The sequence below is a fragment of the Corvus cornix genome, chromosome 5 (assembly GCF_000738735.6).
Source record: "Corvus cornix cornix isolate S_Up_H32 chromosome 5, ASM73873v5, whole genome shotgun sequence".
NCBI lineage: Eukaryota > Metazoa > Chordata > Aves > Passeriformes > Corvidae > Corvus > Corvus cornix.
This window is the reverse complement of record NC_046335.1, coordinates 52,413,807-52,426,728: the sequence shown is the minus strand read 5'-3', so window position 1 is coordinate 52,426,728 and position 12,922 is coordinate 52,413,807. Positions and strand designations below refer to the sequence as shown.

Here is a 12,922-nt window from a genome sequence, read left to right as displayed (position 1 = left end):
ATTTGGGGTGTCTTCCTGTCCAACTGCCCTGGTATGTTTGTTTTTCTTTCCTCATACTTAACTTAGTGCTGAAGTTGAGTCTTAAAAATTTTTCTAGCTTCTCTCTCCCAGTAAAGATCTTGGTACCCAGAGCAGTCATCTGTCACTGTGACTCTGTAGTTGAATAGAAATAGTTAAAAAGGCTACAAGAAAGGCATCTGAGTTGAGAGGTCTGAGCTTGTCTGGTTTGTGTCTTTAAAGAGATGTTTTAATGGCAATTCTTTGTCATAAACGAATGTGTGTTATATGTGAAGTAATAGCCAGGATCCTTCACAAAGCACTTAGAGATTTATGTATAAGAAATGGCTTCATTAGCTAAGATAAATTTGATATTGTTCTGTTTGTTTTCCAGGCTGCAGTGAGATCTTTTGATCTAACTCAGGCATTCCCAAATATTTATGTCTCACTTTATGTTTTAGTTTACAGAAGTAAGAAAGATGCTTTGCTTTTATGGTGCCTTAGAAGGCTTTAGATATTTTGGTTACACAACTCTTCAGTGTCTCTTACTGGTTTTTCTGCTACGCTCTTCATATGTGTTCCTACTTTATGTCTTTAGCAAAATCTTGTGATGAAAGTGAATTAGATTAATACTGGTCAGGTTCCTTGAGGGAACTGGTAGTGCCTGAAATGTGTACCAGCTTTCCTGTAAGGTGGCTTGAAGTCATATGGCTGGATGGGAGATGGCTTCTCTGTACATTTGGGAGAGCTGTTTATGGAGACACCTTGACTGATATTCCTGGATGAGAGATGTGCAGGTGTGCCAATTCCCACCCTAAGTATGATGGTTTATTCATGAGATCATGGAAACTGTCGAGAAACCCTTCATTCATTTATTGCTTTCTGTTGGTGAGGGAGGATTGGGGTATGGTGCAGGGCTGGAGAATCCTTGGAGTGTTTAATGAGCAGCTTTATGTATTTATAGATGAGATTGACTGAGACTGAAACCATCCAGGAGACACAAAAGGTTGCTTCTCATTGGATTTAAAAAGAGAATAACTTTGATCATTTCAAAAGCAATGAAGCCTGATGCTCCAGTGAGAAAGGAGAGTGGTAATTTATAGCTGCCATTAAGGGAACAAAGACAAAGACTGAGGGAAAGTTTCATTCTGAAGATTTACTAATGTGTATAAACCGCCCTTGCAACTAGAAACAGCTCGGTATTTCTCACAGAACAAAACAAAAGAGAAAGGGCAGTGAAATGGGGATGGGAGGGAGGGGTGGAAGAGAATACTGCCTGCTTTTGCTTGCAGCTTGAAAGGTCAGACATTATTTAGGAAATTATAATTTCAGTGAATAATGTATGAGCCAATTTTACCTGCCAAAGGAGTGACAGCTGTGAGAAATCCCTAGCTGGGAATGGAGGTGGGATGGGGCTGGGTTGGGGGTGGGGTGATGTGTGGGTTTTGGCATGGCCTTCAGCCGGGGATTCACGCTCTGCAGTGGGGTGTAATTACACGGTAAAAATGTCAATATTATATTCTTGAACAAACGCAAATGAGGCTGGAGCGAGCCGCGTGTGTTCGGGCTGCGACAGGCTCCTCGCTCGGGCCTGTCTCTGCGGCGGGCGATGGTTCCCGGGCCGCGGGCAGCCCCGGCTCGGGCACAGCTGCCGGGGGCACCCGCAGCCTGCGTGTGGGCTATTCCCGCTCCTGCGGGGGGCAGCGGCTCCGCGGGACACCTGTGTTTGGGGCGCTGCGCAGGTGGGCGAGCGCCGGGGCGGCTGCCGGGGCTTCCACGGGCGCGGATGGGGCGGTTCGCGTGCCGGGTGCGCCCACCGCGCCCGGGGCAGCGGGGCAGGGCCGGGCAGGGGAGGGGGCGGCCCGCCCAGCCCTCGCCGCCCCGCGCCCGCTGTCAGTGCGAGGCGGGCCGGGCGCCCCAGACACTCCCTCCGCCGCCGCCTCCTCCCGCCCGGCGGCGGCAGCGGCAGCAGCGCCATCGATGGGGTCCGGCGGCCGCCGCGGCGCGACGGGGGCGAGGGCGCTGCCGCTGCTGCTCCTGCTGCTGCCCGCGCCGGCCGGCCCCGCCGCGCTGCCCCTGCCCGGTGAGTGCCCCCTGCCCGGTGAGTGCCCCCTGCCCCTGCCCGGTGAGTGCCCCCTGCCCGGTGAGTGCCCTCTGCCCCTTCCCCTGCCCGGTGAGTGCCCCCGCTCCCCGCCCGGTGAGTGCCCCCGCTCGCCTCAGCCCCGGACAGCGGCTCCCCCCGCGGGGCACCGGGCGGTCCCGGCTCTCCTCTCCTGCCCGGCCCCGGGGCGGGGGAGGCGGGCGGCGAAGGGAAGGGGCGCGGGGCCGGTGCCGGGGTGAGGTGCGGCCGTGGCGGGGCCGTGCCCGGCGCGGGTCGGTCGCTGCTCGCAGGGCGCTCGGGCTCCGCGGGTGCTGCCAGTGCCGCTTTCCCGGCGGTTCCCGCTGCCCCGGGAGCGGGATGAGCCCCGGGACGGGGCACCTGGGGAGCGGGGTGTGAGCGGCGTGTGCTGCGGGTGAAGCTGCCTTCGGTCCCCGCGGAACAAGCCCAGGGATTCTCCCGCCGCCGCCTCCTGCCAAGTTGAAGGCTGCGATGTTTGCTCATAGTCTCGTTCCTCCAGGGTCTCTCTTCTGCTCTGAATATTGTCACTGCAAGGGGAAATCTCGCTCTCTGTGCCTGCGGGTTTTTCCTAGCCCTCTTTTCCATGCCTTTCAGTGCGTTAGTGCTGCGGCTTCTTGTTGCGGTTCTTTACCGCACGCTGCAGATCAGAGGGGCGGTGTACGAATAACCCAGCAGAGCCGCCGTCCTGCCGCTGGCACGAGAGCTGATTGATGTCTGTGTGTCCTGGCTTAGAGGGAAGCTCTCTCCTTGCTGTGTGTTTTCTGGGACCCCTCTTGCCGGGACAGGTGTGTCCCGCTGGCTCGGGTAGGGGAGAGCTGGCGGTGCTGCGGGCACACAATCAGCACGTGTGGCTGATGCTGCTTTATGCCCGCTATTCTTCCCTGCCCATCCTTTCTTTCTGCCCCACCTACCTGAGTCCCACTAGCTGGAGGCCCGCAGCTATTCCCCTTGCACGACTTGCTCCTTCAATTCACTGCCTCCCGTATTTTTTAATGGCTTGACTTTTCTGCTTTGAGAGGAGGCAGATTCTGCTGCTCTTCCCAGCTGTTTTCCACTGTTTCCCACCTTCTCCTTGTTTTCTGGTGGTAGCATCTGGGGACCCCATCACTGCTACTGGAGCTGTGTGCACCTGAGAGCGAGGAAAGCACTGCTGCTCTAACACTGGCTCCTTGCCTTGTTTCCCCCAGCCAAACCCCAGGAGGAGTTAAAACCAAGTGAACACTTTCTGCAGTTGGCAGCTGCTGCAGTACCTACAGGCACATTTTGTGATTGGGGAAAAAAAAAAAAAAAAGAGCAGGATGAATGCTATAATTGTAAATGGGAGAAGTGCTGGCTGAAATTCCCCTTTAGAAAGTGATCCCCACCATAAAAAATGGCTGACTATTGAAGTAGTTGCCTTCTGCTGATACTCATGCCCTATTTCTTGTTTTAGGAGGCACTTTTTATACCTGTGTGGACTGTTGCTTCTACAATTCTTCCTTTTAGCCAGTTGCTGGAAATCTTCCTGATTCCATGTTTCAGCTTTCCTCTGCTGTGTGAAAAACTTGTGCTGATGTCTTCTGCTGCCTGTAACTTTTCTTCCTCTTCTGTCTACGCTTCATCTCCAGGACTTCTTCCTGTTGGTGTTTCCCTTTCTCTTCATTTCCTCTTCTCTGAAGTTTCCACCTGGATATTTTGCTTCAGTGCTTTGAGATGGCTGGCCAGGTGATTTGGCAATGCTGCTTACCAGATACTATTCTTGTATTTAAAATTTTTTTTTAAGATTATACATCTTTTTAATGGTAAGTCAGTCTTTTAATGGTTTGGTGGTGACTTTGAAAGTACATTTCTATTGACTCCTCTTGTTATTTTAAAAATCATTGGGCTTCCTGCAGGTGATGCATGGATGTGATCATGAACTCTTTTGGTGACTGCTTTTGTTAATCAGAAAGATTAACAATCTCTGATGAATCTCTGAGACTATCAGTTGAATTTCATGGAGCATCTAGCCCTTAAGAGATTGTTTTGGATGTATTTATAAATGTGCACAAGATCTTAACATGGGCTTATCTGAATTGCATATAAATACATCTGTGTGCAGGTAGAATATTACACAAATTGAAGTGCAGATACTGTCTCTGCATGTTTCTGTCCTGACACACAAAACCACACAGTATTCTCGTGGGCACCACAGAGAGGTGCTCAGCCTTGTGATCTCCTCAGGGATGTGTTCAGGAGACATGCCCTGTTCTCCTCCTGCTGACATCTCTCCTGAGCCTGCTGTCTTTTCACAGATGTGGATGAGTGTGCCCTGGGGCTGGACGACTGCCACCCAGATGCTATTTGTCAGAACACCCCGAAGCTGTACAAGTGCATGTGCAAAGTGGGCTACACTGGCGAAGGGAAGAAATGTGAAGGTAAAGGGACCAGAGCACCATGTTCTGTCTGTGTCAGCATGGAGCATTTCTAAGAAAATAGAGCCACTAAAAATAATGGAGGATGATTTTTGGATCAAAATAGTCATTGTTTCGTCACCTGATTTACTTCTTGTTTACAAAATTAAAGGCCTACCTTGCATGGGTTTTTACCTGTTCATATCACTCAGCCTGATAATGAGTTTGTTGTTTAACCAGCAGCCTTAAAAAATAAAAGCTAAAGCTGCAAGGGGGTCTCAGGGTGTTTTCTCAGTCACCAGAAACGTTCAGCAAGAAATGCATTAAATATAGTGTATTTGCAAGACAATGATGATTTTGGACAGCAGTTGCTGCTTGCATTTACGCAGTCACATCCCTGTCTATAACACTCAGGCAAGCATCCATCATATTGACTTTTGCTTTATTCCTCAGACATTGATGAATGTGACAATGACTTCAATGGGGGCTGTGTCCACGAGTGTTTCAACATTCCAGGGAATTACCGCTGTACTTGCTACGATGGCTTTATGTTGGCTCACGATGGCCACAACTGCCTGGGTAAGGAGTGTGTTCAGGAGCAGTGTGGGTGGTGATGTGAACACTGCCCTGTAGCTGCATCCATGGGGAACACATGGCAATCTCTTGGGCTCAGTCAGTTCAGGGAGAGAAGAATGTTGCATGTGGGACCAAGGATTTCCAGGTACTGATGTGCCATCCCAGTGTGGGCCTTTCCCCCTCTGTAATTGAGGATAATTGTGCTATATTTCTGTGGAGTGCTTTGGGTTTAAGGGTGTCAAATGTCATCTATTATTATGCTAAATGAGTTTATAGAAAGGAACATGTGCTATCGCTGTCCTCTCTGTTCCACAGTTAGCTTAGTCAGGTTGTCAGGTGTGCTTCCAGGCTTAGCAATCGTCTCTCTCAAATGTGTCTGTAATGTGGGGGCTTCTCACTCTTAATGTGTCTGAGTATTCCCGAAAGGAGAGGATGATTTGGAGCGTGCAGCAGCTGTATACGATGGAGGCCACTCAAGAACAGAGGGACCAATGCCAGTGTGTGGGTTTTCCCTGGGTGGTTAGTGTGAGACAAAGGACACACCTCTGGAAGGGTTTTCAGGGCAGCACTCTGCTGACCCTCCATGCACACTCTCTCTCTGACCATCTTTTTCTTTATTTAAGACGTCGATAGTCTCCTTTTTGTGTGCCAACAGGTGAAAATCTTTAGCAATGAGTAACAAGGCCTTGTGGCTTTGCTGCGGTAGGATCCTCCAGCACCGAGTGCAGCAGTGCACAGAAAGGTGGGAGCTGTCAGCCTGCTGGCAGTGCTGCCGCAGAGCCTCGTGCTGCTGAAGCTGTCCTGCTTCCTGGACCCCAGCTGGGCACCCCGTGTGGCTCAGCCCTGTGCTGCCTGTGCCATTTGCTTTTTTGGACATGGCTCAGTTTTCCTCTGCTGCTGCTCTCCATGTGGGTGTGCCCAGACACACCCCCATACCCTTGGCAGTCAGAGGGAAAGCTGCTCTCCCTGCATAACTGAAGTGAGCTTGGCTGGGGCACTTCCCACCAGTGTGTGGCACATCAGGTGGGGGTCAGACCACCCCCAGGCTGTATCTTCTGCTGGGACAAATCAGAAAAGCTCTGGAGATTCAGTGGGATTGTGTTGGGGTTTACCTGCTGGGAACCTGTTGTGTGCCCAGCTTTCTACAGAGTTAGTGGAAGAGGGTGAACTCACCAGGTTCCAGGTATTTAACTAAATAAGGTAGAGAGGGAAACAAAATATCTGCAGATACTTTAAAATAACAGAACATCCATCTTATTTTTGCGTTAGTGTAAACACAGAGTGGAGTTCAGTTGAGGTTACCACGAAGGGCTGGATGTGAAGGAACACACAGCCTCTGACAATGGCACCAAAAGGCATGTGTTTATTCTCTTTGTACCCAGGGCACGCTTCAGCTGGGTTGTTTGTGACCAGCAATGTAACTTAGACCAAAATCTACCACCTGCTGTGTCACTATGCTCAGTGTTGCATGGCAGACCTATAAAATAAAATGTCATTGACATACAATGAGGGTTTTACCACTGATGTGCCAATTTTGAGTTGTGATGTAAACGTTAAATAAATATTTTGGCATGCAGCAAATTGGATCACATCTTCTCTTAATCTGTTTATTTACTTTGTTCACGCCAGGGTTGCCCTCCTCTCACCCTTATTTTTGAAGATCTCGGCTGTGTGCCTGGGTTTAAGCCAAATAGACAATTACTTGTTGGAAAGAGATGATTTTTTTGAAAGCTTTCCAAGGTCTGTAAGACAGAAACATCTGCTGGAGTTCAAATCTATAGCACTAAAGGCTCGTGGTGGCTGTTTATTCATGATTGTTTGCACATTCACATAGCTGCAGAACTCTAAAATACTCAGCTCCTTTGTGATGGACATATGTCAGCCGCTCTTTTTCTCCAGCAGGTCACATTCTTTTGCATCCAATTGGCTTACTCACTGCCTTCACTAGACATTAAATCTGTTGTAATACTATGTTATGCTTCTTACTAACAGCCTCTCTTTCTCCTTTTTTTTAAAAGACAGCTGTTTTCTGCCAGAAACGCTACAGTGTTAACTTAAAAACATTGTGCTATTAGCCAGGAACAATGAACAGAATAGGGAGCAAACATGATGTTACAGATGAATTTGCAAATGAGACCAGTGCTTTGCCTCAGCAAGGTTTTGTCCTGTTTTTAAGGGACTGAGCATTTTTGAGCTCCTGTTAAAATTTCTGAAAATTAGGCTAGAAAAAGTATTTGGTGGTAGTGGTTACAAAAAACCTGTGCTTATTAAGGGGTAAAATTCCAAAGAATTGGGAGATTGGGATGGGCATCTTGTTGTTCAGAGGCTTAGCTAAAGTTTTTCTACTCTTTGGTTCTCTCGGTTTTCTTGCATGCAGAATCCTTCTGTGTTCTCTGGTGTTGCTGAGGCTCTGAATGTTGCAAAATCAAGATTAAAACTGCTTCCAGAATTTCTGCTCTTGTGCTTGACCGCAGTCAGGCAACACAGCAGCAGCCTTGATGATGAGTGATGATGTCCTAGACTTGAGGGAGGAGGATGATAAATCAAACCAAGCACCAGAACAGATGTGGTGTGTGAATTCTAGCTAGGGTGAAAGGAAGAAGCAGGGGATAGGTTTTTAACTGAATTTGAGGTTTGTATTCTTCTTGTTCCTCATTTGCTTCAGGATGTGGAGCTTTCTGGGAAAATGCCTTTTATAGCTTGGATGGGTTTGGATCCAAAGGGTCTTGTCCCATTGAGCCAGACAGACCCAGGTGTGATTGCTCAGCTGGATGTTCCAGAGCTGTGGAGTGCCAGTGCCAGATCCAGCTGCACTGAGGGGCACGGAATGTTCCCGTGGGTGCTGGGGGGCCTGATCTGGCTCTGCCAAGGCTGCTCCTCCTTAGCTGTAACCATCAGCTCTGGTTATTTGGGTTGGCCAGCATTTCTTGGGAGCCCTGTGGCTGCTCGAGCAGACTGCAAACAGGGGAAGAGCGGCAGCAGAAATGCACTTTCCCAAGGGTGACAGCACAACTGCAACCACGGGGTAGCCCGGGGTGTCTCAGCTGCCTGGGTGGTTCCAGCCCGAGCCGATGTCTGTATGTACCGTGGGTTGGTGTGAGCACAAAGCTGATCTCTCTTTCCCCTCTCTCTTTCAGACACAGACGAGTGCATGTTCAACAACGGTGGCTGCCAGCACGTTTGTGTCAACACCGTGGGGAGCTACGAGTGCCGCTGCAAGGAAGGTTTCTTCCTCAGCGACAACCAGCATACCTGCATCCACCGCTCTGAAGGTACCGCCCCTGCCCCCGGGCAGCGAGCAGCAGCTCCTGACAGAGGCAACAGCTCTAAACCATCTTCACAAGTATTTCTAAGTTGAGGTTTTCAAAGCTGTGAAGGGTCTTGAAGTCCTCACTGCTTTTAAAAGGAGCAGCGTGTCAGAATCTTCTAAGAGGCTTTAACGACGCTACATCCCTTCCTCCTCTTTGATCCCACCTGTGTGTCTGCGGTGTTGTGCTTGTTAAAGGCTGTACTCCCCGTGTCCTTGATGCTCTGCTGTGCAGCTAAGCTGTGTCCTAATCCAGGGAATGGCAACAAATGGAAAGACAGCAAGTTCTGACCATTTTCACTGGCTTTAGTTACAGGGCAATACCTGAACTACCTTCAGATACGTTTTAGATTCCCTGTACAGTGCTTAGGTTTCAGCTAAGAGATTTATTGTTTGTCAGCCCAAAAGGTATTCAAACCTAGTGCTTTGTTTTGAGTGAAACCTTTGTGAAGCGACCTTTGAGAGATCAGAGTCTTGGATGTCTAATTAGACATCAGATTGAACAAAATTATTTTGGATGCCCTTAGGAAATACTTTCAAGTGGTTGCTCAGATCAGGGAGTTGTCCATTGAACTGTACAGTGAAAATCTTAGTAAGAAGTATTTAAAGCTGCAAAGCTTTCTTTAATCTATGTTGGCATAACTGGAAGAGGAATCTGAGCATGAATAAACAAATCTCACTTTAAAAATCCCCACAGTGAAGAGATCAACATTTAGAGACACATAGGGCCATCCACAGATGAGGGTGCTGAGGTGGCTGTCATCTGACAGAGCTGAGTTGATCTTTTGTTTGGATTCAGAATTTGTGTTCCCAGCTCCTCTGGCCCTGGGCTTGGTCTCACAGGGGCTGGGTGGTTTCTCAGGCCACGGCTCCGGTTGTCACTGCAGGGGCTGAGCCAGGAGTGGGGGCAGGCAGGAGGGCAGCAGTAGTGGGACAAGGTATGTGGCTAGCAGGGATGTGAGTTTGTGTGCCTCCATGGAGGAGGTCTCTAAGGACAGAAACTGGTTTCTTGAACTCCTTGTCTTGTCTGATGCCAAGGGAGGAAAAACTTCCAACTCTTCACACTTGCTGCTACTTGAGTACATTCTACTCTCCTGAACTGACAGCAGCAGCATTCCCTATTAATATTTGTTCCCTAAATTGTACCTTTAGAATTCTACCTCTCTTCTTAAAGATGCTTTTAATTTCTCTTAGCTTTTTTTTCCCAAAGAGACCTTTTGTTCATAATACCAAATATCCACTAAACTTAGGCCATTTTCTTTGGAAAGGAAAACAAAGAGGGGAAAAAATATGTGGGATTTTTTTTTCATAAATACTATCAAATAAAGTACATCTTTATCAAAACCCATCTTAAGAAAAAACCCCAACACGCTGTTTTGCCTGATACATTTTTTTCTTCTTAGTAAAACACTGAAGTGTTTGTTTTGCTTTCTTTAAAAGCCATTTTTTTCACACTTTCATGCTGTGACTGTTTCCCTCCCACCCCCCTTCATTACTATAAAGTACTGCTCGGGATTCCCCACCTTTTTTTTTTTAACCCTTTTTTTTTTTCCCTTGGGTGGGCATGTCTGTTGTAAGCCAAATCTCACTGCTTTATCTCTCCCCTCACTTTGTTCTCTGCTTTTCTGCTCATTTCTGGGACTTCTGTTCTCTGCCTTGTGTATGCATTGCTCAGTATTCATACTTTATTGGTTCTGTTTCGAGACCTCACAGCACTGATCAAAGTAGCTTTTGTCTCCTACTGCCTAGATCATCTACTCAGTCGTGCTTCTTCTCTGTAAAATGAGGGAATATTTCCTTCCCTGTCTCCCAGCCCAGCTAAGATTCTTCATACATTAATACCTGACAGACCTTCCTTGTGGTCTGCTGTATTGGCCTTTAAATACACAGAAGTAGAGTGAACTGGAGCTTAAACCACAGGAACCAAAACTGTCCTGGGAAGTTGTGTGCAATCCTATTTCTTTCCTTGTTTGCCTGCTGAAATGAGTTGCTCTTCATCTGTGTGGGAGAATGAATTACCTTGGGAGGCTGTTTACCCAGGGAAAGGCTGTTTCATGGCAGGGCAGCAATGCATGTGCACCTTGTTTCTGGGTTCAACTTGCCCCGTATTGGAGAATACAAAAATTTGAAGGAAAACATTTTTTTTGGTGAGTAAATACGTAGTACATCTTTGTGGCTGATATTGCTCTGGATGGCAAATCTTGCTGCTCTCCCTTGTGGTATTTCACAGTCATAGCTCTCTGTTTGTTGGGCTGAATTGATGGGAATGAACTGGATCTGTGGGATGAAAGCCACGTTTCAAATTTCTGTGTGGATGCGTACACAGGGCACCATCTCACTGTCACTCTAGGAGCCTTGGCTGTGGAGAACAGGGATAACTAGAGAGCTTTTGGGGAAAAGTTGCCTTAACATGAGGATGTAGCAAGCATGATGAACGACTAAAGCATTCCTGGGATGTCCTGTTCTGCTGGCTGTGCTGATGCTCCTCACCATTTTTCTATTAGAGGATGCCTCTGAGAACCTCTGGTAACTCTATATCATTGCATCCTCTCCCTCTGTCCTACGGAGTGCCTGCTTGAACATGCCCTAAATGGAGCCTTAATGCTCTTAGCAGATTGGGAATGTTGTCCTGACACCTTCCGTGCGAAAAAATACAAAGATTGAAACACAGATCATACATATAAGAGATTAATTTAGCATGACCTGATAGGGAAATACCATGCTGGCTTTTTTTGCCTGTGTTTTGCCAGTGACAGGAGTGCTCACATTTCAGGCTTGCTGGGTAACTTCAAGAAGGTCCAGTCATCAGAAAGGACTCATCTGGCTTGGGATCTGCTCAGCCAGGCAGGCGCTGGATTCACCTCTTTTGGCTGAGAGTGGCAATCCAGAGTCATCCATCCCAAGATATTTGTGAGACAGTAGGGCAGGGTCTCCTGCAAGAGAAATGGTGGGTCTGGGAAGTATGTGATGGGATTTGACCAAAATTTGTTTGGGGTTTGGTTCTGGACCACAGTCTGCCACTGCAACAGCACTGGAACAATGTGACCTGGGAGACTTTGTGTCCACCAAGGAGTTTGCAGCTGCACAGCTTTTATGGCTTTACAGATGTGTTTTTAATACAACCTTATGAAATGGGGCTTGGAGAGGTTTATGACCTTTGGAAACAAGCAGCAACCCCATAGTAAATGCTGGAATGTGTGGATGTGGGTATCTTCTATGAAACTGCCTTTTGGGTAGCTAGATTTTGGTGGGTTTGGTGGAGTACCTTGTTACACAATGGATACTTTGTTATTAAAATGCATCCTGGTCTGGAAAGTGCGGCTTTAGCTTTCTGTGGAGACCTGATTGAATTCTGCTCACTCAGAACGGAGCAATCCCAAATGGAGCATAGAAACCATTTGTTTGGTGTCAGTGAACTTTACCAAAGTACCTGCTTGAACAGTTTCCCCTTTGGTAGCTCAATAGAGACAAAAGAATGACTTTGTTAACAGAAGCTAAGCTGCTAATTCCCTTAATGCTCTCTAACCCCTCCGAGCTAACAGACCAAACCATACTGCATGCTTAAGACCAGAACTTTCACAAAAACACCAGTGCTAATGAGGCTAATTTGTGGCCTCATAGGTTGTCTCCTTCCTTGACTGACACAATAATGGGTGACAGCTTTCCTGTGGGCTCCTTGGGCTGTGTCTGTGCGCTGCAGGTTTTGAAGCCTCATTGTCTTGTTGGACTTCTGGAGAGTCCTCACTGTGGGAAAGGAATCAAAAAGCCAGTAGAGCAGAATAATCTGGGCTCTGCAAAGTCCATTCTTTTGTTGCTTAAAGCTGTCTTAATAGAGAAAGGGTCCTGTAGCTGGTGCTTCAGGGGGCAAGAATAGCGGTGTGGAACAAGGACCTAATTGAAGTGGAGTGGAATAATGGTGACCTCTGCCTCACAATGCAGTGGGTTTGTTTCACTTAGCAATAAGGCTGCCAAAAGGGCTGTGTAAGTTTAAAAAATATATAGGATGTGGAATTGATCACACAATCCCTTTCCAGCAGCATGGTCACCCTTTCTGTTCTGCTTCTGATTGTGCATCTGCTCAGCTCCAGTGGAGTTCGCTGGGGTGGTGTGGGATGAGCCCTTGCAGCCAAAGTGTGCTCCACTTGGTCTTCACAAATGAAATGTTCTCACTGAGAGAGAGAACATTTTGGTGTAACTTGTCCTTTTAAAGCCAGATGTGCCAAGGCAGTGAATTTGATGGCAAAGTTATGCTCTCTGTATACCCCAGGAGAGCATTCAGGTGTCTTCTCTTTCCTGGTTTTGTAGCACTGTAGAGGACTTCATCAAAAATCTGCGGTATTCTGTTAAAGAAAACCTGTTTGGTCTAATGATCCCTTTGGGTAACTCAGCCAGCTGCTGTGTGTTTTTGTGTTGTATGTGTACAGACTGTACCACCTTCTTGCCAATGGCAAAGCCACTGATTGCACTGAACCATAGGGCAAGGTGGAAGAAGTTTTTACAATTATTTTAGGAGCTATTCCTCCCCATTCAATTGACTTCATCTTTTTGCAA

At 47.7% G+C, this 12,922-nt stretch overlaps 1 protein-coding gene across 1 annotated transcript in view; it reads left to right on the top strand.

The window, feature by feature from the left end:
* Window positions 1-1,533: 1,533 nt before the first annotated feature.
* SCUBE2 (signal peptide, CUB domain and EGF like domain containing 2) overlaps window positions 1,534-12,922 on the top strand; it is a 39,628-nt gene continuing 28,239 nt past the window's right edge. Inside the window, exons 1-4 of the mRNA XM_039552945.1 lie at window positions 1,534-2,080; window positions 4,390-4,512; window positions 4,942-5,067; window positions 8,202-8,336. Of these exons, the coding sequence (XP_039408879.1) occupies window positions 1,534-2,080; window positions 4,390-4,512; window positions 4,942-5,067; window positions 8,202-8,336 (931 nt within the window). The remainder of the gene's footprint in view (window positions 2,081-4,389; window positions 4,513-4,941; window positions 5,068-8,201; window positions 8,337-12,922) is intronic.